The 24,951-nt window shown below is 53.6% G+C and overlaps 1 protein-coding gene across 10 annotated transcripts; it reads right to left on the bottom strand.

The window, feature by feature from the left end:
• Nucleotides 1–1,600: 1,600 nt before the first annotated feature.
• On the bottom strand, nucleotides 1,601–23,588 carry KRBA1 (KRAB-A domain containing 1). 10 transcript variants are annotated; one of them, XM_059712128.1, is made up of 18 exons: nucleotides 23,326–23,588; nucleotides 17,317–17,621; nucleotides 16,764–16,877; nucleotides 15,912–16,049; nucleotides 15,102–15,269; nucleotides 13,875–14,006; nucleotides 13,488–13,670; nucleotides 12,489–12,644; nucleotides 11,404–11,619; nucleotides 10,792–10,968; nucleotides 10,184–10,357; nucleotides 9,648–9,800; nucleotides 8,759–8,932; nucleotides 7,906–8,130; nucleotides 7,721–7,825; nucleotides 5,798–5,902; nucleotides 5,133–5,294; nucleotides 1,601–3,820 (listed from the first exon to the last, which is right to left on the bottom strand). In XM_059712128.1, the coding sequence occupies exons 2-18, from the start codon at nucleotides 17,483–17,485 to the stop codon at nucleotides 2,898–2,900; spliced, it is 3,474 nt and encodes a 1,157-aa protein (XP_059568111.1). In that variant the 5' UTR covers nucleotides 17,486–17,621; nucleotides 23,326–23,588; the 3' UTR covers nucleotides 1,601–2,897. The 10 variants fall into 10 exon arrangements, with proteins under 10 accessions (XP_059568111.1, XP_059568110.1, XP_059568116.1 ...); XM_059712127.1 differs by having other exon boundaries at nucleotides 17,317–17,537; XM_059712133.1 differs by having other exon boundaries at nucleotides 17,317–17,443.
• Nucleotides 23,589–24,951: the final 1,363 nt, after the last annotated feature.

Genomic DNA, 24,951 nt, shown 5'->3' with positions numbered 1-24,951 from the left:
ATTGATGTTTCTCTCCTTCTTTCCCCCTCCCTTCCAGTCTAAAAAACAATGGAAAAAATATCCTCAGGTGAGGATTAACAAAAAAAGAAAAAAGAAATTCCCTTTCTAACCCTAGAGTATTTATGGATGTTGGCTCTTATCTAGCCATCTTTCTGTGGCTATTGAGATTATCAGATGACTTTTCTCCTTTATTATGGTGGTAGGTGACTACTAGTGATTTTCAAATGTTAAAACCAGCCTTGAATCTCTGAGATATACCCAACTTGGTCATACTGTTTTATTTCTCTTTATAAATTGCTAAATTGTTTGAAAATACTTATTTAGCATTTTTGCTTCTTTGCACATTTTTGGAGGTTGGCCTCTGGTTGTCTTCTCGTACTGTCCTTCTCAACTTTTGGTTTCACACTTATATTGGTCTCATAAAATGAGTCAAGGTATTCAATATTTTTCTGTCCTCTGGAATAGTTTGTGTGTTACCGAAATGATCTCCTTAAATACAAGGTAGAACTTATCAATGAAGCTCTCTGGATCTGCAGTTTTCTTTATGGGAAGATATTCCATTCTATGCAATTTTTATACTTCTTCTTGAATCTGTTTTAAGTTGTATTCTTCTGAGAGTTGTATAGTTCAATCAAATTTTGGGCAAAGTTGCTTGAAATATCTTTTCATTTTTATATGGTCTGTAGCAGCATCTACAATGATGTCACTTTCTTCATTCCCAAGATTGGTTATTTGTGACTTTTTACTCTTGATCTTAGCCAAAAGGTGTGCCTACTTTTTTTAATTGATGAATTATACCACAAGCTGGTCAATTTCATTTTTTGTTAAAGAAACTTTTTGGCTTTCTTGATTATATCTAGTATATAATGCCATTTCACTCATTTTTGTTCTTATCTTTACATACCCTCAATTTTTATCTGGATTTCCTTTGCTGTCCTGTTTTTACCTCCCTGATCCTCAGCCTTTTCTTTTTCACATACTCATTTATATCCACACATTTCTCAGTACTGATTTAGCTTTATCCTCAAAGTTTGATATATGGTACTTTCTTATAGCTCAGTTCAAAATATTCCTTCTTTCTTCATTGACACGTGGGTTACTAGGAACATAATTCTTATTTTTCCAATATATAAGAATTTCTCATTTTTTATTGGCTTCTAGCTTAGTATGGTCAAGAGAACATATTCAGTATAATACTGTCAAATTTGTTTAATCTTGCTCCAGGGCTTACTATATGGTCAATTTTTGTGGCTGTCCTGCATATACTTGAGAATATATATATATTCTGTAGCTTGTGGTCCAGTGTTCTATATATTCATCAACTGGGACAACATTAATTGGCTTGTTCAAATTTCCTGTATCCTTCCTAATTTGTTCTATCAACTTCTAGAAAAGGCAGCCAAAATCTCCCAAATATGACTGTAAATTTGGATGTTTTCCTTTTAGTTCTTTAAACATTGCGGCCAGCAGAGGGAAAATGGAATGTATAAAAACAAACAAAACCCACGTTGTCAATGCAACAGAAGGCAGAAAAAAAAGGGGGGGGGGATCTCCAGAACAAGTGGGACAAACCTAAGGAGAAAATAATGGTACACTCAAATTCAAATGTTAGAGATTTTATTACTTGTAAATGGATTCAGGGCTCCCATGAAGGAACAAAACATTTTGTCAAGCTGGATTAAAAAATAAAATCCAACTATAGGCTGTTTACAGAAGCCACAGCTAAAACACAAAGTTGAATCAAGCCTGGTCTGCCAATGAACCAAGCTCCTTCTGGAGGCAGCAATGACATACAGTGTCACAGGCAGAAGATGGTGGCACCCCCCCACCCCCACCCCATTGCAGCTTCTCTTCCACTGGACCCCTCTGGGCTAGCCTGGAGCCTTTGGGGATCCCACTCCAACTCCGACAGGTTAAAGTAGGACCTTCCCCTGCCTGCCTTACAGTGGCCTCATGCTGGCAAATGGCTGGTGGAGCAAGGATGGAGGGAAGCTCAAGCCCAGGTCAGCCAGGAGCCATCCTCCAGGCTACTTGCCAGAATGGTGACAGACCAAGCTAGAGCCTTCTGTGCCCCCTACCTCCAGATCTCTGGAATTCCTGAGTTAGAAAAGGCCCCTCAGTTTCTCCCACCAAAGTGACATTTCCCCATAAAGTAGGTGAAAGTGTTGAACACACTCCCAAAATCCTGAACTGCACACAGATTTTTCACCAAAGTAGATTCTCCAAGGCTTTCAGTGAACTGAAAGTTTCTGGTGTGGCAGTGGACCTGTGGGACAAATGTAATTGCAGATGATGAAGCATCTTACCATACATTTTATTACTTATTTCCACACTAGAGAAAAAAAAAGATTTGAACTTCCTGTAGGTTCTGATTGGACCTGGATCACCTAGACTGGTCTGGGTGCAAGTATTCTTGTCTGCTAAGCTCACTTGTCCCAGTACTGATACAAACCAGTCAGCCACGCCCTGGTGTGGACCCACCTAGCCCCTTTCTGTAGGCACCAAGGGCTTTCCCTTAGCAATTAACTTTGTAATTTTAGAATCGAACTTACACCCAAGGAGTGACATTCTCCCCAAATGAAATCTCTGCCTGTATTTAGCAGGAAAGTGCAGCGCTGAGAGCAGGAAGGGCAGGTGTTAGGGAGAAGGGCTTTACTTGCCCCTCTGCAGCCACTTGGAGCGCCCCGGGCACACGTGCTGTGCACAGGTGTGTACGCCACCATCTGCCTATGAGTTGTGGCAGTTGTGATGGCAAAGACAGGAGGGAGCAACATCTGAATGAACCTGAGCCGAGGAGGACAGAGGCGTGACTGGGGAATGCATCCCAAGCACTGCCCGCCCAGAGCAAACACATGCTGGAGTCTGGGGCAGTCAGGCCGAGAGAGATGCCTAGCTCTTCACAGCCCAGAGATGGGGAAAGTTTGGTTGGAAAGATGTGCAGGGGCTGACTGGCCCCTAGGAGAGGCAGCCAGGGGCAGGGCATCCTCAGGGCGGAGCTGGTGAAGGTGGTTAGAGGCCTCCCATCTCGGGTCCCTATGTCCTCTACCATCCCAGAGTTCCTCCTCAAAGCCTCTCTGGACTCCCACCAATAGGCTGTTTGGGTCCTTGGGCCAGTTTCGGGGCCCAGTTGGAGCAGCTGCTGCAGCTGGTGGCTCTGCATCTGCACTGGTGGCTGGAGAGGCCATCTGCGGGGGGAAGGCAGCTGGCACTGAAGAGGCAGGGGGAGTCTGGGGGCCCCCAATGTGTCCAAGCAGGGGATGCACAGTGAGCACAGCACGGCTGCATGCTGAGGGTGGTGGGTGCTGGGAAGGGCTGGAGCTGGTTCCAGAAGGTTCTGCCTGGGGGGTGCCTGGAGGCGGCTGAGGCACCAGGTAGCATGTCCCAAGGGAGAGGCCTGAGGCCTCGCCAGCCCTGCAGCCTTCTGCCTGGCCATGCAGGATCTTTGGTTTTGGCCTGGTAGGGCCCTTCTGTCTCCAGTAGGGCAGGTGTCTGCGAGCAGGGCCATGAGCCCAGTGAGGTCCCCGGGGGAGGGCCCATGGCCAGGAAGCCTGGCCCTTTGGCCCAGGGCCCCTAGGGCACCTCCCTAGCCGATGCACTTGGGTCCTCATGGTGGCCACTTCCTGAGACAGGCCTGCCAGGGCTGAGGCGAGCTGATCCAGCTTCTCTGAGAGGGTGGCGCTGAGGCTGTGGAGCTCCTGCTGCAGAGAACTTCCACAGGGACACGGTGGCCGTGGGGAGGCAGGTGGCAAAGCGGGAGGGACGGTGGCCATGGGGGGCGGTTCAGGCAGGCCTCTGGTAAGTGGCTTCCCTTCGGTCTTGGCTAAAACCAGAGCAGGAATGCAGGGTGAGTTCTCAGGCTATCAGGACCTCTCTCTCCCACAAGGCGTCCCCTGGATTAGTGTATTCAGCATCCTACCACTACGGCCTGGCTTTAGATGGGAAGGAAGTGACTCAGGCTTGAGAACATCGATGACAATGTTCATGACATTAACAGTGGCCACATCTCCAGGCTGATTCCCAAGTCATGAACCGGAGAAACCACAGATTGGGTCTCCATGGTAACTAAGATTTCTTAGGACACAGGGCTTTCTAGAAAAAGGATCAGTAGGCTCTTGTGCCATCTTTGGGACCAGATGGCCCCTGAGGGCACCTAACCATGCCCTAGGGAGTCAGTGGGCAGGGCCTCGAGAGGCCTCAGCAGACAGCATGAGGCCAAGGCCACAGGCAGCGTCTGGAAGAGGGCCCAGGAGGGCCAGTCCAACCCGGGACCTGGTGCTTCCAGAGGGGTGGCCAAGGGTCCGCATCAGTACCCAGTGTGAATAGTCATAAGCAAACCACCAGGGATCCCCCAATCCCAACTTTTGTCTTTCATATTCAGAAGTTTTTGGGGGTTTTTTCACCCTAAGTTCTCTTAGAACTGGTCTCCACCTCAGTCAAACCTCACGAGAAGGCCCTGTTACCTGCTGTTCCCCAGACCCCTGAGCCCTAGCCTGGCCCCTTCCTCTTATCAGCACCTCCAGGGCTTCAATCAGAGGAAAGAGTGAAGCCAGAGTGTCTGCAGGACCCCATCACCCCAGCAATGGAACCACCGGGGCACACTTCCAGTCTGGTGTGAGGATCCCCGTGCAAATCCTAGAAATCAGGAAACCCAGCCCATGTCTTAACGTGGTTAGGGAGGCACGTCCTCTGGGCCAGGTGTGATGTGGAACCACATCTGCTATCTTCAGGATGCCCTTGGCCAGGTCACACGATGTGAGGAGGCCTGTTTCCTCATCTATTCTCTAAAGTCCACTCAAACTCTGAACTTTGATTCTGGGCGTGTCCATTCTGGTACATCTTGATTTCTGTTTTGCCTCCGAAAGGTATCTATGCTTTTATGAAAAAGCCAGCTACTTCTATAAGAAAACACTAAAATGAAATAAGCAATTTGAAGCGAGTTCAAGGTGAGACTCTTCCTACCTGTGACCCAAACAATTCTGGAAGAGTGTTAAAAAAAACTTTCTCCCCTGTGACCCTGCAGGAAGGCGCTGAGCAGTGGGAAGGGTTGGGTGGCTGTACAGGTGCTGACCCATGCCCACCCCTCTGCCCAGGGCTCCTGACAACTTGAGGGGACGGGGGGGCCACCACTTCACCTGCAACACTTGGTCCTCTGTGTCCAGGCACCGGATCCCTGGATTCTTCACTAACCCTGAGCTTCCAGGACAGGGGCCGCGCGGGTGACCCAGGAGGCTGGCAGGGCCCCGGCCTGGGCCTTTTCTCTGGCTGAGGGGCAGGGCAGATACTCCCAGCTGCCCCTGCAGAAAGAGCACAAAACACTTGGGGTGTGCACATGTATCATTTTGACAAAGCCATTCCAACAAGGGAATATTTGGGCACGACCTTAAAAAAAAAATCAAGCTTTCAACTCTCAAATACTGATTAAATGAGATGCAAGACGGGCAACTTGGCCCACCAGAGAGCCCAACTCTGGTCTAATGGCTTGCTGGGGCCCGTGTGACTAGGGTTGGGAACCGGACTGTCTGTGATCCTCTGCTGCTTGGGCATGACACCTCTGGCTCCACCAGGGGGTGGGGGCTTGGGAGAGCAGGTGGAGACGACCATGATCTGCAGGTCCCACCACCAGTGAGACTCTACCAGGGACATGCTGGGGTCACTCTGTGCTCTTTCCCACCAGCCCCACTGGGCAGTGAGGAATGTGGGGACAGCCTGGGCTGCAGAAAGGCCAAAGATTTCCTGGGGCCATCAGCCTGAACTGGTAGGATTCAGCCCCCTCCCCAACCAATCACTCCACCCGTACCTCCTTGGGTGCTGCCCAGGGGGCTAGGCCGGCCTGGGGTCTCCAAGCACACTTCTGTCCGGGGAGCCTGGGACCTGCCTCCCGTCTTCTCCTCTGCTTTTCCTGCTGGTCAAACACTAGGTCAGGCCTGGACTGAGAAGCGTGGTGGCCTGGGGTAGCAGGCAGTGTTTCCAGCTTTCTTGGCAGGACAACCTCAAAGTTCTCCCAGGTGGAGTCTCACTTTTGACACGTTTACGTTTATTGCCAAATTTTAAAAAGGTTTATTATTTACATGCAGTGTAAGACCCTGGCATTAAGCTCTGGATTGCTGAGGCGTCCATTTCAGAAGATGTCCATCTCACATAAACATACTGCAAGGGGTATGACAGCTCCTGGCCAGCAACCAGGGAAGCAGCCAGGCTTCCCCACTCCCGGGAAGGTCCCTCTTTCAGAAAGCCTGGGTGACCTAGATCAGTGGTCGGCAAACTGCGGCTCTTTGGCCCCTTGAGTGTGGCCAGGAAGTTTCAATCGCACTGTACGTGCGAGCCCGCATGTGGTATTTTGTGGAAGAGCCACACTCAAGGGGCCACAGTTTGCCAACCACTGACCTAGATAACTGACCATCTGAGAGACCCTGCTTCTCCCTTCTTGCGTCCTGATTCCCACTCTCATGCTTCAAATTAGCCAATAAAGAGTGAACCCACCAAACCCTAGCCGCCCACCACGACGGTGACCAAGACAGAGCACCAGGCCCTCGTGCTCTTTCCTCTCTTGTGACCTGTGAGTATAAATCCTGCTCCTTAAAGTTCTCTGATGGTTTTGCTGAAATGCGTCCTATGATCTTAAGCAGCACAGGGTGGTCCAGCCAGAACACTGTCCCAGGTGGAGGAATTGGTGAGGTTTATACTGAGAAATAAGGCTGGGTGAGTGCGTCAGGCATTCCTAGTGAGAGTAGCACTATCCACAGGCTGGGCCCACACAACAGCGTGTGTGTGTGTGTGTGTGTGTGTGTGTACACATTAAGTGTATATAATGCATACACTAGAGGGGCCCGGTGCACAAATTTGTGCACGGGGGTGGGGAGGAGGGACCACAGGAGGTTGGCAGCAGGCTCCAAGGAGGGAGCCAGCCCTCAGCCCCCCCTGGAAAAGGGGCTGCCACCCACCCCCCAGTTCCTCATCCCAGCCCAGGGGCCAAAGGCCCCGGCAGGGTTGGGAAAGGAGGCAATAGTTGCTGGATGCCGACACCTACCCTGCCCCGCCACCGGACGGTTCCCGGCCTCCTGCCTCCTCTCTCCTCCTTCCCTGGCTGCCACCACATGGGTGAATGGCCCCCGGGGAAGGGAGAGGACGGATGGGAGCGAGACAAACCCTTGTGTCGAGGGCTGACTTTCAGTACATCACAGCAATGGAGCTGCTCTGCTACGTACAAAACCCCAACCCAGAAGCAGGTGGTCCGGATGGTTTAGCACCAGGGGCCGATGCTGATGGGGGCCGGCCAGAGGTGGGAGGGGGGAGGGGCCACGGGCTACTGGCCTGCCACAGGAGGTTGGCTGTGGGAGGGCACTGACCACCAGGGGGCAGCTCCTGCATTGAGCGTCTGCCCCCTGGTGGTCAGTGTGCATCACGGCAACTGGTGGACCAGTTGTTCCGGTCATAATGGTTGCTTAGGCTTTTATAATAGAGAGAGATTATAACATATATATTAAGGTCATGGCTAGGTTTTCTAATCAAACACACTCGTGAAACCCTCCTGGAACCTTGAGTGCCTCAATAGCCCCACCTTCTCTCGGATACAGATCATCTTACAGGGAACTCAAGCATGACAAAAGCAGAGAATTTTCTGGCAAGAGTCAGACAAAGTGACAGGTGGGACTCAGAGAACCCAGCCTCTGGACTGTGGTCCTCCTGGGGACATGCCCCACTCAGGAGACCCCAGGCTCACCTGTCCTGAGACCGAAGTGGTCCCTGGGCTCTGTTCTCCTTGGACCTTCACCAGGGCTTGGGGTCGGAGGGCCAGGTCTCTTGCTGCTGGGAAGAGGGTCCCTCTCTGCATCACAAAGCTGGTATTAGGGTGGGGGCCTCAGCCTGGGGCATAGCTTCCAGTCTCCCTCTCCCCCACAAGCTTACCCTGCAGCAGCGGCTGCCAGAGCTCAGGCTCCAGCCTTGGGTCTTCCCCTTCTGAGCTGCTGAGGCTGGAGCTGGAGCTGGAGCCAGTGACGGTGCCGGGGCCAGGGCTGGGGCTCGGGCCGGGGCCGGGGAGGGCCAAGCATGTAAAGCGCAGGGGCCTCCCAGGCAAGATCCCCTTCAGAGAGTTCTCCAGGCAGTGGAGTGGGGAGGGCGTGGTGGCTGTCCCTGGGCAAATGACAGAAGAACCTTCTGTCCATCCGCTCGACAGGTAGGAGGACCCTCTGCCTGAATGAACAGGCACACAGCCGTCACCGGCCCCAGACCAGCTCCGGTGGACCTGAACATCCTCTCTGCCATGACGGTGGAAAGAAGTGAAGCCAGAGCCTGGCTAGGCCCCCAAACCCTGTGGAAATCCAGTTGGGGAACTTTCTGGAAGACTGAAGTCACTGGAAGCCACTAGTAGTCGGTTCCAGCCAGGCCCTGGGTCCTCCTACTCCACTCCCTCAGGACCAGTGTCCAACAGCAGAGACTCAGTTAAGCCCACAGGAAGCCCCCAAAATCAGCTCTTGCCTGGTGGGAGTGCTAGAAACACCATATTTATTCAAACAAGTCAGAGCCTACCAGCACTTCGGCAGGTCAAGGACAGAATTCTGTTGCAAGTTAAACTAAGTGGCCACAGCAGCAGAGGGAGCCCCTGCACTCACTCATGTGCTCAGCTGGCAGCCTGGGGAATGAACGGGTGTGTGACAGGGAAGGAAGAGGAACAGAGAGGGAAGGGAAATCTATTCCCTCCTCAAAGACTCTGTTTGGAGCGAAAACATCCCAGAAGTGCTGAGGGCAGATGTCAGCTCACCGGCCTGGAGCCACCTCCATGGTCCTGGCCTGGTGGCCACGTGGTCTTTGAGCCCTCGCTGGCAGCAGGCGGGGACACTGCTAGAGGTGAGTGCCTGTGGGCTGGCTGGCCGCAGGCTCCTGGTGGGCACGTCCCCCCTGAGATGGACTGGTTCACACACCTCTCTCCTCAGTCCTGTTTTAATGAGAGGCCCAAAGGCCTGTCAGCCCCAGGGCTCTGTGTTGGCACCAAGGAAAGAAGTTAGTGGACAGAAAACTCTGTCACCGTTGTATTCTCGGGCACACGTGTTCCAGGTGTGGAACTCACACCAGCCCTGCAGATGTTCCCAGGGGCGCCTAAATCCTCTTGGATCGCTTCAGACCCAGCTACCTGCACTCCTGGGAGCCCCACAGCCCAGTGACTAGGCCAGACCCAAGCACATGGGGCCAGGACAGCCACAGTCGAAAGACGCTCCTCCACGGCCAAGGCCGGGCTCAGGCCTGAACTCAGCAGCAGAGAGCCCTGCCCCGACTGCACCCGCCATGCAGAGGCGGGCAGTGCTCTCTGGCTTTCTGGCCTCACACTAGCCTCTGCCCAGGTCTTTTCCAGAGAGTCTTTTCTTTTTAAAAAAATATTTTTATTGACTTCAGAAAGGAAGAAAGAGGGATAGAGAGATGGAAACATCAATGATGAGACTCATTGATTGTCTGCCTCCTGCATGCCTCCTACTGGGGATCAAGCCTGCAACCTAGGTATGTGCCCTTGACCGAGATCAAACCCAGGACCCTTCAGTCCGCAGGCTGTCGCTTTATCCACTGAGCCAAACTGGCTAGGGCCAGAGTGTCTTTTCATCTCAGGGGTGGATGTGGCCCTTTTCCTACTCCTAGACCCCCCGGCGACCATGCTTTACCTTCCTTGTCTGCCATCCAGTTCTTGGGCTCCACTCTCTGTGGCTCTCTGTCTCCTGCCGAGGTCCAGGACCAGGTAGGCTGTGACCTGGGCACAGATCTCTCTCTGAGACAATTCTCCAGGCCCTGGAGTGGGGCACTACGGACTGGAATTCCTATGAAAACCCAACATTTGTAGTGTCAGACAGTCAGAGCTCAGTCTCTGCAAACCCCAGGGACCTTGCCTGCACCGTGTCCAGGGCAGCTGGGCCCAGGGGAGGAGGCACAGAGCCCTGGACCTGTCATGGCAGTGCAAGGTACCTGAACTCGAGACCTGGCCCCAAGCATGTGTCAGTCCAGGCTCTGAGTGGCCCTGCTCAAGCTGGACCAACATGTCTTGGCCGCCTATTTAGAAGTCAGGTCAGTGGGCTGTGATAAGGGCACCCCAGGTCTGCTGCCAGCACGGGGACCTGACTAAGATATGCTGGACACCACAGTGGGCTGGGACTCCTCCCACCCTTCCCCAGGGCTGATCCGAGCCTTAGGCTGGCCAGCTCACCTTTTTCAGGCCTACGTCCCTGGCTGCCCTCAGAGATCTGGAAATCCAGGTCCCCATCAGTACTGCTGGATGAGGAGAAGCTGGTGGGGGTGCTGTGGGGACCTGGGGCGAGGGCAGGGCCATCTCTGACAAAGCCTTGCAGACCCAGAGCCGGAAGAGGCCCCACAGTCAGTCCTGCAGGAAACAACACAGCTGGCATCATGGGAAAACCACTAACGAAGAGGTCCCTGGGCCCCGAGCTGTGGGAAGATGCCCAGGAGCCCTGCCCCAAGGATCTTCCACTGGGGTCTCTCTTTGGTTAGAGAGCTCACAGCACTGATTAAAATACCACAGCATGTTAACCCACATGACCCCAGCCATTGGTCTCAGGGGGCTAGAGTCAGAGCTCTTAGAGAAGGCAGTGGGCAGGAAGTTTAACTGACTTCCACCCAATTCAGGAGCTGTTTGAGGGCAGGCATGAAAGAGACTGGGGGTGGGAGGGAGGGGAGAAGGGCTTGCACTTTACGAGACCCAGAGAGGAGGACATAACAGTGTCCTCAGCAACCCCCCCACCCCACCTCTGTGCTATGCAGGGACAAACGCCATCCCCAGAGCATGGCCAAATCTACCTTGACTGTGTGATCCTCGGGGGTTCAGCTCAGGCCTCTGAGACCCGCGGTCTCCTGGATGGGAGCTCTGGAACCAAGAGGTGGCCGGCGGTGGCTGGGGAGGTAACGACCCACTCAGGGGAATGCCCTTCAGACAGGCCTCCAGGGCTTCCAGAGGTGAGCTCGAGGCACTGCTGGCTGGGACAGGGGAGATGGCCCTATCACCATCTCTGGCAGGTCCCCTGGCCTGGCCCCAGGCTGGCTGCCCCACCCACCTTCTGCTGGGGTGAGAAGTCCTGCACCAGGTATGGGAGCCTGCCAGGCAGGACACCCTCCTATGGGGGACTTAGATCTGCTCTGTTCATATGCGGGATGACACAGACTGTCCCCTAGGCTCTGGGGCAGGTGGTAGACCCACATGTATGAGTAGCCAGCTCCCTGACAGTCGGGAAATCTCTGCAAGTGAAGGTCCTTATAAGGGAGGGCTCCTGGGCAAGGCTGGATTAAGGAGGGAGTGGATTAAAAGAGGGCATTAGTTGCTTGAGGACAGTGGGCTCTTCCCCTGTGGACGGGCATGACTTTATTGGGGGCTGAGAACCCCATCAGGACGCAAGCAAATGACCCAGGCCTCACCTTGCGCTGTGGGGCCCCATCTGAGCACTTGGTCCCCACTGGTGTCTCCGTCACCCCCGGGGCTGCTGGTGGCAGAGGGCCTGTGGGTCCGCTTGCGGAGCTGACAGGATGCAGGCACTGGGGGGCTCTGGGCCCAGCCATCCTCCATCTTCACAGAGAGCACATGGCCAGAGCCAGCACCGGAGCAGGAAGGACGAGTCTGGAGGGATCTGGGCCCTGCGGGAAGCCCTCCATGAGGCCCTCATGGGTTAGGACAGGGCTTCCAAGTCTCCCCTCTGAGGTAGTCACACTCAGTCACCAGCACATGGACCAACTCACACTTCCTGTCCTGCCACTAGCCTCCCCTCATCCCCCTCCCCCTCTGAGGGGCACCTCCAGAGGTTTCCACAGAGGAGCCAGGTCAGTCCTCCCAGGAAGCACCTATCAGGTCTTTCCTCCAAGGCCAGCACACCTGTCTCAATTAGACTTTCTCAACGTCCTGAGAAGTTGCGGAGCACAGGAGAGCTGAGAGTGTGGAAATACTATCCCAGCCTACTAGGACATGATGAGAACCCCCACATCCAAATTATGCCCCAAATGTCTACTGGGCTGAGCTCTGTTCTCAGTTCTCCTTCCCCTACACCAGTGGTCGGCAAACTCATTAGTCAACAGAGCCAAATATCAACAGTACAACAATTGAAATTTCTTTTAAGAACCAAATTTTTTAAACTTAAAACTATATAGGTAGATACATTGTTATTAACTTAATTAGGGAGGTACTCCTAAGGCTTAGGAAGAGCCACACTCAAGGGGCCAAAGAGCCGCATGTGGCTTGCGAGCCGCAGTTTGCCGACCACTGCCCTACACCATCCCTTCCTTCCTTCTGGAATTCCTGGCTCCTACTCTAAGAGCCAATCTGGACTGATGAAGCACCTCCTGCGTGACCAGCTCCATTTACGGTGACAATCCCCAACATCTGGCCACTCCAACCAACACACAGAAATGTGGCCTGAGTGTCTCACTGTGAGGGTCACCCACGGCCCTGCCTAGAGCAGAGGAAGGAATGGATGACGTCCAGGCCCTCCCAGTGCAGCCATTGCCTTTACCTCCAGAATTCCTTCTCCAGGCCCCCGGATCCTCCTGCAGCCGTGGCTCCCCTGCTCCTGAAGGGCTGGGGTGCGTGTCCTGGGCCACTGGGATCTCCCTCAGACAGTTCAGCAGCCCCTGGAGGGGACAATCCCCAGACGCTGCCTCTGTTTTCACTACAGGAAAAAGCAACACATTTCCACCCTGAGCCCAGTGTCCTCAGTCTTTGTGCAAACAACAGGTGGACAATCCAGGTAAGCAGGTAAAAGAGTTCAGGGCCAGAAATCTGGAGGTGAGGGTCATCTGTAACTCATTCAGTTTTGCACAGGCCACTGTTGTCTTGGTGGTAGGTTTAAAATATCTGTCTCCATACCTCCCAGAACTGGACAGAGAAGAGAAGGGACGATAAAGGCAGAGCACATGGTGTGACTCTGAACACAAATGAAGGAATGGGCTGATGGGTCGCTGCTTGTAGACAGTTCTCCTGGCCCTGAACAGGACTTATATTGAGGAGGCCAAGCCTTTTACATGCACGCACGCACGCACGCACATGCACATTACTGTACTTAAGCCTCACACAGCCCTTAGGTGGAAACAATGACCCTCTTTTACAGATGGCGAAACTGAGGCTCAAGGCTTCAGGAGTCTTGAGTCTGCAAGTTAACAGATGTCAGACTCCAGCACAGGCATTCCTGGCCCCATCATACTGCCCTGATCGCCCAATTCCACGGTAAGTGTCGAACTCACTCAGCACCTCCTCCTCTGACATCCCACAAACGGGCGCGTAAGGAACACAAAAGGATCCAGGGTCTGCTTTGAGTTTCCTTCTACCAGCTGCCTACATGCTAGTCTAAGAAAGCCACCTGGCTCCAGAAATATGGCCCTGATGATATGCAGCAGCCAAGTCGAGAATGATCCTTCAGGAAGACACTCGATTTAAAGGGAAATAGCTCTAGAAAGCCAATTCGAGTTTTAGGGACTTCAGAAACCTTGGCCTGAGACAGGTCCATAGGACTCACCTCCCCAGGGTGGGCTCCCAGGTCCCAGCTCCACCCGGGTTAGCCGTGACATGCCCAGGCCTGGGACAGGAGGCGGTAAGCTCGAGGACGTCTCAGGGTGCTGGGGCCCAGGCACAAGGATTTCCTTCAGGCAGTTGATGAGACCTTGCAAGGGGCTGCTCCCAGGAGAGGTTCCTGTGGGACCTGAAAGATCGGCCAAGGTCAGTGCAGCCCTGATGGTGGCAGCTGTGAGATGACAGGGCATCTGAGATCCCCCACCTGTGAGAATGGGAGGGCCCCTGCTCTGTTGGGTTGTCTAGAGGCTGAGATGGGAGAGAACATGCCTCCATTTCCCTATCCCACTCAGCTCCAGGATAGACCCCACTCTCAGGAAAGCCATCCTCTCACCTGCTCCTGAAGTCCCTCTCTGCTGTTTTCTGTGGCTCTTCCTTCTGCCGGGGCTACAGGTGAGAGGACTGCACTTCCCGTCTGGGGCTCCAGGGCCTTCCTTCTCCGTAGGCTCCTGTGTGTCTGCAGTTTCTGTAGCAAGAGAGACAGGAAGGCCATTCCAGCCCTGGCTCCTGACCCCAGGGAATTGCCCAGATCTGGTGCCCACAGAGGGAGAGGCCTCTTCAGCCCCCAAATTCCCAGGGGGCAACCTGAACTACTCGTAGAGCCAGCCCCTGCAAGGCTTGCCTCCTCCTGGTATAACTGTAAATACCAAGACTGTTCACTCCAAATGCCTGGGACCCTCCCCCAACTCCAGCCTCTGACTTTGGCTCAGCAAGTGACACCAGCAATCTCAACATACAGGCCCTCATTCTGCACTCATGTTTGTCAAATGTGGAGTCTTGGAAACCCCAGAGCAAATCTACCAGGCGACACTTGAAGCCACAGGCCCAATGGGGTATGTTTTCCAGGAGTGCCAATTTTATTCCATATTAATTTAAAATATTTTTAATAAAACAGATATTCAGACAAATGCAAAAATTTTAAAAAATAAAGTGAAATCCCCCAGAGAAATTCTGATAACTACCCTTGCCCTCTTCTGCTCTTAGGGTTGCCTTAATGAGGTCTGAGAATCAGATCAGGTGTGCACAGGTATGTTACCTGCTGATAGGCTTGTATGTCAGCAGCAGCCCCCACTTATGTGCATGAGCAGCGTGAGCACACAGTACTCCGTGAGCAGGGCTGGGTGACAGGCCACCCGGGCACTGAGCACCACACCTCCTCTTTGGTTCACAGACAGAGGCTGAGCACTTGTCCTGCTCTCCAGGGAGCTTGTCCCCATTTAGCAACAAGGGAAACCAAGTCTTAGAGAAATGAATAGGGCAGTGATGGCGAACCTTTTGAGCTCAGTGTGTCAGCATTTTGAAAAACCCTAACTTAACTCTGGTGCCCTGTCACATATAGAAATTTTTTGATATTTGCAACCATAGTAAAACAAAGACTTATATTTTTGATATTTATTTTATATATTTAAATGCCATTTAACAAAGAAAAATCAACCAAAAAAATGAGTTCGCGTGTCACCTCGGACACACGTGTCATAGGTTCGCCATCACTGGAATAGGGCATGGGGTCCGGTTCTCCTGAATCCAGAGTTGGAACCTGCCCCCACTGGGTCACACTCACGGATGGGGAGAGGGCTTCCCTGCCTCCTGGCTCCGGGTGAACTGCTGGACGATGAGCTACCGCTGGGCTGGTGGACGGGCGTGTCTGGAAGGCAGTTGAGCAGGCCTTGGAGAGGGCAAGTTGCCACCGTCACAGCTGCTGTCGGGAAGAGGGAGAGGACCCTGGAAGCTGAGATTTATGCCCAGCAGGCAAAGTGCTCCATTCCAGCCCTTCCTTGCCATATTCCACTAACAGGACATCAGTAAGCTCTGCCTTGTCACTCCTGAGCTCTAAAATGTCGACTCACAGTCACAGTCTTGTTCTGATTAGATCCCTCCCACCCCCACTTTCTATTTCCGAACTATCAACAGAGCAGACTCAAAGGAACCCTATAGGCTCGGGCTGATGGGGACAGACCCCCTGAGGAGGTAAGGCTGAGCTGAGAAGGGCCAGTGAGAAGGAGAGACTGATGAGGTGGGAAGAGCACAGGCTGGGAGGGGGACCTTTGTCCCCACTGGCCATTCAAACAAGGCACAGCTTAGCCTTCCTCACCTTAGAACAGGGGCTGGCTTCACCTGCCACGCAGGGCACGTGACGTGGCCACAGGATGTGGATGAAGCCATGTAGAAACCACTGTGAGAAAACTCAGAGGCTGCTGTTTCATCAGCTATCCATGTCTGAGGCAGGCACGCTGCCAGGGCATTCATGAAATGGAAAGACTCCACCTAGGGTCTGGCAGCAGCTAGGCAGGCACACAGCACACACATGGCGCTGCTCACAGCTTAAACTTCACCTTGTGGAGTGCAAAGGCTGCCCCGCTTTCCGACTTACCTTCGGGGTTCGCCTGTTCCCCATCCAGGCCGGCTCTCCCGCTCTCAGGGCCGATTTCCCCAAACAGGAACCCCGGAATCTCCTTCACCAGCTGCACCAGGGCGGTGAGGTGCAGGCTGTGCTGGGGTGCTCCTCCTGCTGGAGAGGCCACAGTGAATCCCCACTCCCTACGTCAGCTCAGCACTCACACTTCTGTATGCGTTTCATGTGGTCCCACAACCACATAAGGAGCGGCAAAGGAGAGACCGATGGCTATGAGATAAAGAGGACCAGGGCTCAGGCCTGGTGACCTGCCCACGGGCACAGCCAGGACTGGGAGCTGGGACCCCGGGTAACTGGCCTCTTCTATATGCTGTCTTCATTATCTGTTACTCCTCTGAGGGGAACACCAAAGCTTGCATCCCTATCCCCTCACCATTGGAGCCCTCTGCCTTTCCTGGCACTGCCCCCCCCCTAAATCTCCTGGCCTTGCCCAGGCTGAGCTCTGGGTGCCAGCCCTGTGGCAGCACCTTCGGGAACTTTAGGTGGGCTCTGCATGGGTGGTGGCAGGAAGGGAGCCCACAGAGGTGATGCACTCCAAGGGTGACCCCAGGTTTTCTCTGAGCAGGTCACTCACTGGGCAAGTGTACCAAGCTCCCAGCCCAGAGGGATGAGGGGTGAAAGGTCAAGGTGGGGTTAGGGTCAGGAGCTTGGTGGAGTGGAGAGGACTGATGTCACAGTGTCCCATGTGAAGTGGAGCTGGGAGCTAAGGACCACATGGTGGGAGGGAAAAGAGTGAGTCCACTCGGGTCCAGGCTTCCCAGGGGGACCAGGATACCCAAAGGGGCCTGGCCGTCTACCAAGATTACTCACCTACCCCACCTCCCTTAGGAGGCTCCTGTTCCTCGCCAGCTTTGCTCCTGCTCATGGCTCCTCCAGGCTCCGCAGGAGACAGGAAGGCAGAGAGGGGGAGCAGGTCAGCTGTCCCTGAGAAAGAAGAGGGACAGTTCCCTGGAATGGAAGCTTGCCTCCACCCCCTAAGCCCAAGCATGCAGGCGGCCCTGATGCCCGTACATCCATGCATCTGTTGACCCATGTGTTCATGTGACCACCAAACCCCAGGAACCAAAGAGTGTTAGGACCCACAAAACCACCTTGCTCAGTGTTTTGCCAGCTTTTTAGCACCCCCATCAAAGCAGCCCCGAATCCTAGTGTAGTCCACAGAAGCAGCAATGGTGTAAAACATCAGTGAGGCCCCCCTAGCTCAGCTGAGGCCCTACGAACACCGCCTCCAGCAGTGTTTCTTTTGTAAAGGAAGATTAAGGCCTCGGCCTGGGGTACTAGATCTAGCCCCCGCCCTCCACTTTCAGCTCAGGCTCTTGCTATACCTCCCCAGAAAGGCCCCAGGGCACGGCCGGCTCCTTACCCAGGGAGACCAGCGCCTGGTAGTTCTCCTGCATCACATCCCTGTAGAGTTCCCTCTGCCTCTCCCCGAGGAGCTGCCACTCCTCCTCAGAGAACCGCACGGCCAGGTCCTGGAAGGCGATGGGCACCTGTGGGCACAATCTCGGGGGAGTGGGCTGGTTCCATCCCATCAAGGTCAGGTGCACACAAAGGAGTGGGGAGCAGCAAGCGTGTGGTGGGCCTCTGACACACGGGAGCAGGCAAAGGAGCAACAGCAATCAGATGGGAGTCGACTGTGTCCCCAAAATGCTATGCTGTGAATGTGGCCTTATTTGGGAAAAGGGTCATTAGGGATGTAATTAGTTAAAATAAGGTCATACTGGAGTAAGTTAGGACCTTAACCCAGTATGGCTGGCGTCCTTATAAGAAGAGAGACACAAGAGAAGGCCATGCGACGACAGAGGCAGAGATTGGATTGATGCAACCACAAGCCAAGGAACGCTTGGGGCTACCAGAAGCTGGGCAACTGAACCCTAAAAAGCAAAACCACGGATTAGGGGAAACTACTATATATTAATGCGGACCAGTAGTTTTATTGCTAGCTTTACCCAGTGGCCAAATAAGTTTCTATTTTGAATGAGTATAAAAAACGTTTTACATAAATGTTAAAGGCACGCTTTAAAATTAAATATCCATTGCAGTTTGAAGTTATTTATTACATGTTCTTAAAAGCTAATATCTGCCCTAACAAATTTGGCTCAGTGGACAGAGTGTCGGCCTGCGGACTGAAGGGTCCCGGATTTGATTCCGGTCAAGGGCATGTACCTTGGTTGCAGGCACATCCCCAGTAGGAGGTGTGCAGGAGGCAGCTGATCGATGATTACTCTCATCAATGTTTCTAACTCTCTATCCCTCTCCCTTCCTCTCTGTAAAAAATCAATAAAATATATCTTTTTAAAGTATGATACTTTGCAAAACACTGTGTAATATGAAGTGAGAATTCTCCTGATTCGTCTGCAATGTGTTAAGGAACTGGCCTAGTCTGATTTATCTATCTGTCCTCTGTGAGTTTGGTTAGTAAAAGTCAATTCCCTGAGAACCATAACCTAGGGGTGTAATGATCAACATCAGGCTCTGCCCCTGCAAAACAAGAGTTCCACCCAGACACACCGTCCGGAGGCCAGTAAGAAGAATCAAATCAGGACGGCCTTGGATGTTCATTTCTTCTCCAACTTCTGGTAGCTCAACACAGAGCTGACTCGGCAGGTCCGAGTTAGATCCAGGGAAGAACATGCTGATAGTATGGACATACCGAGTTATGGAGGGTCCACCTTTCTAACAAGGCCACTCCCGGGACCAGGGATATTGGCTGACCCCTGCCCGGGTTCCTCTCTAGGTAACTCATGCCATGCTGTGAACAGCGGCAGCCTGGACACCTCCTATGTGATGACAAGAGCTGGGGGTTGTGGGCATGTACGCCTCCCCCACACACCCAATTCCATGTACCAGGTGCCCCCGCCACCCAGCCAGCCTCTCCGCTCCATCGGCCTCTCTCCTCTGCCCTCTTTCACTTTGACACCCACACACTAAAGGCACCTGCTGGCTGCTGAGTGACACATGTCACACAGAGGCTCTGCTCTCGAGGGGCTCACAGATCGGCGGAGGCATGATCCTGACATGTTTTGGAACATTTCAGATCTCCTGCTTGATACAAAACAGCCCTCTGCTGGTGACACACTTATCCTGTGTGAGGGGCAGAGGTTCCAAAGTGAGGGGGAGTGAAGCAGCATGCAGAGCGGATAGACAGCCTCGGGCCTAGGGCTCAGGCCTTTGGACTGAAATTTTGGTGTCCCTTCCCTGTGCTTGACTGTGACTACATCCTATATAGTAAAAGCGTAGCATGCAAATTGTCCCCTCGACCAGGAGTTCAACCAGGGGGTGGGGCTGGCCGGGGAAAGGGAGGGAGGCCCCAGGCAGCAGCGGCAGGAGGCCCTGGCCAGCAGCTGTGATAGTGGTGGTGGTGGTGTGGCTGGCAGCCCCTAGGGCAGTGATGGCAAACCTTTTGAGTTCGGCGTGTCAGCATTTTGAAAAACCCTAACTTAACTCTGGTGCTGTGTCACATATAGAAATTTTTTGATATTTGCAACCATAGTAAAACAAAGACTTATATTTTTGATATTTACTTTATATATTTAAATGCCATTTAACAAAGAAAAATCAACCAAAAAAATGAGTTCGCGTGTCGCCTCTGACACGCGTGTCATAGGTTCGCCATCACTGCCCTAGGGACCCTACCAGTGAACAAAGTTCATGCACTGGGCCTCTAGTCCAATAATAATAAGATCCGTAAACCTTAAGAAACTAAGCATCCAGCATCCAATTTTTTAAATTACTATTACCCAGTAAAGTCTGTAGGATAGACATGGGGGTATCTGTATCAGCCATTCCCATTCCCAGTAACCTCGTAATAAAAGCTGAACATTGAAACAGATTTATTCAAGTCGGTGATGGGGAAAGGGCACAAGTCCTGACCACAACAAATGTTCCTGTAGCCACTGCTAAATGGCATGGCCCAGCTGGCGCGGGGAACGGGGCGTCAGGCACCAGCAGAGCCAAGCGGTATTCTGCCGGAGAGCTAGTTCAAGCCAGCAGACAGCATCTGTTTAGTAAACCAGGAGGAAAATACTCTGTATCCTCAGCTTCTCCCATCAGAAGCTCTTACAACATAACAACTGACAAAACAAAAGGGCTTTGAGGTTCAAAGGATGTGCTTCACAGCTTCCTTTTAATCGGGGCTGATTTCCCAACTCATCCTAGATCTACTAAATCATGATTTAGTGCTTTCAGGGTTCAGACATCAACATTTTCAAATTTCCCAGGGGATTCTGACATGCAGTCCAGCCACAGACTGGAGACTGGATGGAACCTGCCTGGTCCCCAGAATATGAAACTCCTGGTAAACAGGCTCCTCGGCCCCTCCCTTCTCCCCAGGCACCAGCTGTCCAAGGTAGCACGTTTGTGAACTAGAAATCACAGACAACTGCTGTGGACCTTTAAGGAGCAGTGAACATTTCATGCCAATTTCCACCCCAAACTGGGTGGCTCATCAATTTCTACTTCAGTGCCTTCAGTAACGGGTGCCTATCACACTCCCAACAGCTGGTCCTACTGCTGGCCTCATCTGGCAGTTAAGAAGTTCTGGATATAGACAGGGTAGAGCATGGGGGTTAGGGCTTGACCTCAGGAACCTGGCTGCTGGCATTCCAATCCCTGCTTTGCTTCATATTAGCTATGCCACCTCGCCAAGTTCATCTATGAGACTGGGATCATAACAACCTACGTTGTAGAGATGCTGTGAAGACTAAATAGATTGATACAGGAAAAGTGCCCAGAGCAAATGCTGGAACGTTCAAGTGCTATGAGTAGTGTTACTGCAGCCAAATCTGCCTGCATAACACCCACCTGCAGGTCACAACCTGCCATCTCCAGCTACACAGAATGAACGGACTCTTCCACATACTCCAATGCCTGTTTATCTCCCGGCTGATATGCCCAGCTCTTCTAGACACCTGGAAGACACGGTTCCCAGGCCTTTCACCACCCAGCCTCAAAACAAACTCTTCTATGACTAAGTTCTTACAAAATAGGAATGAAACTGACTGTGGCCAAGGTAGGCAGTCCCATCGGTGGCTTCCCCCTGCCCAAAAAAGCAGAGGAAGAGTGAGGAGTGTGTGTGTGTGTGTAGGGAGTGAGCAAGAATGAGTGTGAAAATGTGCAGGCCACAAATATTCAACTTCAGGAGAGGGAAACCCACCTCTGGCTTACAATCTGGACCCACCACCCTCCTCGGGTCCTACATCATCCCCTTTGTGGCTCTCAGACCTCCACCCTCCCTCAGTCAATGGGAGAAAAGCTTTCCTGGCTGATCCAGGGTTGCTGTAACTAAGCAGCCTACTGGCTCACTGGTGCCACGCTGGTCCTCCTGAAACACTCCCTCCACGGTGTTACTAGCCCAGCATGAAAATGCAGGGTTAATACGCATCGGACTCATCCATCTTTCACTGTCCTTCTCAACCTGATCCATTCTCCCAGCATGCCTCAGGCTTGGGCTCCCAGATCTGACCTTGCACCCTGCTGCCCCTCACCTGTAGGCTGGGCTCACAGGTTGGGGATTGGCACTGGACAGGAAGACAGGAGGCCCACCCTGTTCCTCCCCAAGGCCACTCCTGGCCGCCATCTCCATGAAGCTACACAGTGTAAGCACACACACATCCCAGAACATCAGGTCTGAAAGAGCAGTGGTCCAACCCCTCATTTTATAGAAGAGGGAAACTCTGGAATGAGGAGGTACCAGGGGTGGGCAAACTTTTTGACTCGAGGGCCACAATGGGTTCTTAAACTGGACCGGAGGGCCGGAACAAAAGCATGGATGGAGTGTTTGTGTGAACTAATATAAATTCAAAGTAAACATCTATACTAATAAAAGAGAAAAATGGTAATTGGCGTACGAGCTACCCTTTTCATTGGCTAATCAGGGCTATATGCAAATTAACTGCCAACTAAGATTGGCAGTTAACTGCCAACAAGATGGCGGTTAATTTGCATATGTAGGCACAATGCAGGGAGGCGAAAGGGAAAGCAGGAAGAAGCCCCCTGCCACTGACAGTGATCGGAAACCCAGGGGGGAGCTAAGAGCTGGGGGGCAGGGCAAAGGCGGCCCTGGGGCCGCCTTTGCCCTGCCCCCCAGCCATGATCGGAGAATCAGGTGCCTTTGCCGCCCTGGCCAGTGATAGCAGGAAGTAGGGGTGGAGCCAGCGATGGGAGCTGGGCATGGTCGAAGCTGGCAGTCCCGGGAGCTAGGGGTCCCTTGCCTGGGCCTAAAGCGGAACCCAGGATCGTGGGGCCGCTGCAGCTGCGGGTCCCCGCTGCCCGGGCCGGACGCCTAGGCCAGAGGCGTCAGGCCTGGGCAAGGGGCCGATCCTGCGATTGGAGGGTGATGGGGGTCAACGCCTGAGGGCTCCCAGTATGTGAGAGGGGGCAGGCTGGGCTGAGGGACACTCCCCCTAGTCATTACATAAAAGGGTACGGTCTTTTATTTCAATAGTTTTATTCATTTCAAACGGGCCGGATCCGGCCCACGGGCCATAGTTTGCCCACGGCTGCCTAGAATGGGGCCGGGGAGCATATCTGAGCAAGAGTGCTACTAACCAGACAGCCAGAACTGGCAAGAGAGGCTGCCCCTGCTCCCACACGTCCAACAGGCCTGGCTGATCCTTCCTACCAAGAGCCAGTGGGGCATCGATGACACCGAGGTCCTGGCACAGTGACTGCTCTGCCTGGACACAGCCTGCTCCAGACCCAATCCCCACCCCACGCCAACAATGGAGTCTGCAGTTGCTTGAGACTGGTCCAGGCTCATGAGCCATCCCAATTACAGAACTGGCGCCCAGAGGCCCCTAAGAACGTGTGGCGACTCCCCACCGGGATCACGTTTTCCAAGTTCCTGCACACACTGTTTGAACTGTACCCGGGCTCTCCCCGATCGGCGCTCCACACCTTACCTAGAGGATAAACCCTGGGAGTGGTGGGCAGGGACCTAGTTTCAGGTCTCCCCGCCCACCCCAGGGCAGATGGGGGGCTGGGAGAGGTGTGTGTCCAACATCCTACCAAGAATAAAAGTATCAGATGTATTCATTCCCCTGAGGCCTTCATGTCTACCGCTCCCAGGATAAAGTAATTCATTAAAACTAGCCAAGCGAGGGAGAGCGATGGTGAACGCAAAGGGCCGACTTTGCAAAGGGGGAGAGAAGCCCTGTATACTGAAGGCGGGCGCGGGTTGGGGTGGCCCGAGGAGGGATACGGCGCACGCAACCTGCGCACCGGGCCCGCGCGGCCCGCACAGCCCGATCCCCAAGTTGGAGGGTCCCGGGCTCTGCCCCCGACCCCGGGCCCGCGCCCTGCCCCGCCAGCCAACCCGCTCAGGCGTGCGTCAGTCCGTTCGTCCTCCCCGCGGGGTCCCCGCGCGCCTTACCTGGTGCGCCATCCCGGCCGCAGCCTCCGCTCCAGCTTCCGGCCGCGGTGCCCGGCGCCCGCTCCCCCGCCCGCAGGTTGCGGCGCGACTCCCTACGACACCGGCGGCCGCGGTCCAGGGGTCGGCGCGGGAGAAGGCGGGACCGGGGGCGCGGACCCGAAGGAGGGGCGCGAGAGGGCGCGCCCGGCCGGCCCCAAGCCTCGCTTCCAGGGAGGGGTGGTCCCGCTTCCGCCCGGAGACCCCGGCCTCGGCGCTTGCGGGGCGCAGGCGCGAACTACACTTCCCAGAGGGCGCCGCGACCCGGGCGGCCTGGTTGAACCCCTCACCGCCGCAACCCGGACCCCGCGAAGCTGCCAGGAGGGGCTGGACGCTGGGACCCGCCTGGTGGCCAGTTTATGGTGGGCTTGCCGGCGTGTACGCATCCGTCCGTCCGTCCACCCGTCCGTCCGTCCATCCATCCATCCATCCATCCATCCATCCATTCTTGCATCCAACATTTACTGAACGCATCCTCTGTGCCAGGTGAGGACGCTCGGATGAAACGTGACCCGCCTCTGCCAGAGGGCCCGTCTCTTACACCGACCTTGGCCGAGGCCCCCCGGGGCGGGGAGCGGGGAGAGCGGGTCCTTCAGGGGTGGAGAGGGGCCGCAGGCTGCGGTCGTAAGTGGGCGGGAGTGGCTCCCTCGCTCACCACAGCTTTGGCCGCGCGTCATTGCGCCTTGGGTGACTGTTTTCTGCACAGGATCGAGTGAGGGAGATGGATTGGAGACAGTGGTGTGCTTGAGCTGGCTTGCACCGGAGAGTCACTTGGGAGCATATCTTCCCAACTCCATGTTCAGTGACTTTATGGTTTGTAGCTTAAAATTGGCCGTGGTGAGATTATTTACACCGTGAAATTGGGGAACATTAAGCATCAGCAATGCCCGTTCCCCAAGAGCTGGTTGTTAAACATTTACCAGCACACTACTGATTTGGGGCAATGAAAATGGAGATAAAATAGCAATTTCACAAACAGTTTTTAAAACAACAACAACTTCATTTTAACCTTGGGGGGAAAAAATATAGAAAAAGTGAACCTGCCCTGGCCGGTTTAGCTCAGTGGATAGAGGGCAGCCTGCAGACCGAAGAGTCCCGGTTCTATTCCAGTCAAGGGCATGTACCTCGGTTGCAGGCTCCTCCCCAGCCCCCGCCCTGGTCAGGGCTCCTGCAGGACAACCAATCCACATCGATATTTCTCTCTGTCTTTCCCTCTTTCTTCCACAATTTAAAAAATCAATGGAAAGCCGAAACCGGTTTGGCTCAGTGGATAGAGCGTCGGCCTGCGGACTGAAAGGTCCCAGGTTCGATTCCGGTCAAGGGCATGTACCTTGGTTGCGGGTGCATCCCCGGTGGGGAGTGTGCAGGAGGCAGCTGGTCGATGTTTCTCTCTCATCGATGTTTCTAACTCTCTATCTCTCTCCCTTCCTCTCTGTAAAAACTCAATAAAATATATTTAAAAATAAAATTTAAAATAAATAAATAAATAAATAATAATAAAAAAAAATCAATGGAAAAATATCCTCGGGTGAGGATTAAAAACAAAGAAGAAAAAGTGAACCTAAACTAGTCTATGAAGAACAAGAACTG

This window comes from Myotis daubentonii, chromosome 10 (assembly GCF_963259705.1).
Source record: "Myotis daubentonii chromosome 10, mMyoDau2.1, whole genome shotgun sequence".
Classification (NCBI taxonomy): domain Eukaryota; kingdom Metazoa; phylum Chordata; class Mammalia; order Chiroptera; family Vespertilionidae; genus Myotis; species Myotis daubentonii.
The sequence above is the reverse complement of the archived record's forward strand: the minus strand, read 5'-3'. Positions and strand labels throughout refer to the sequence as shown.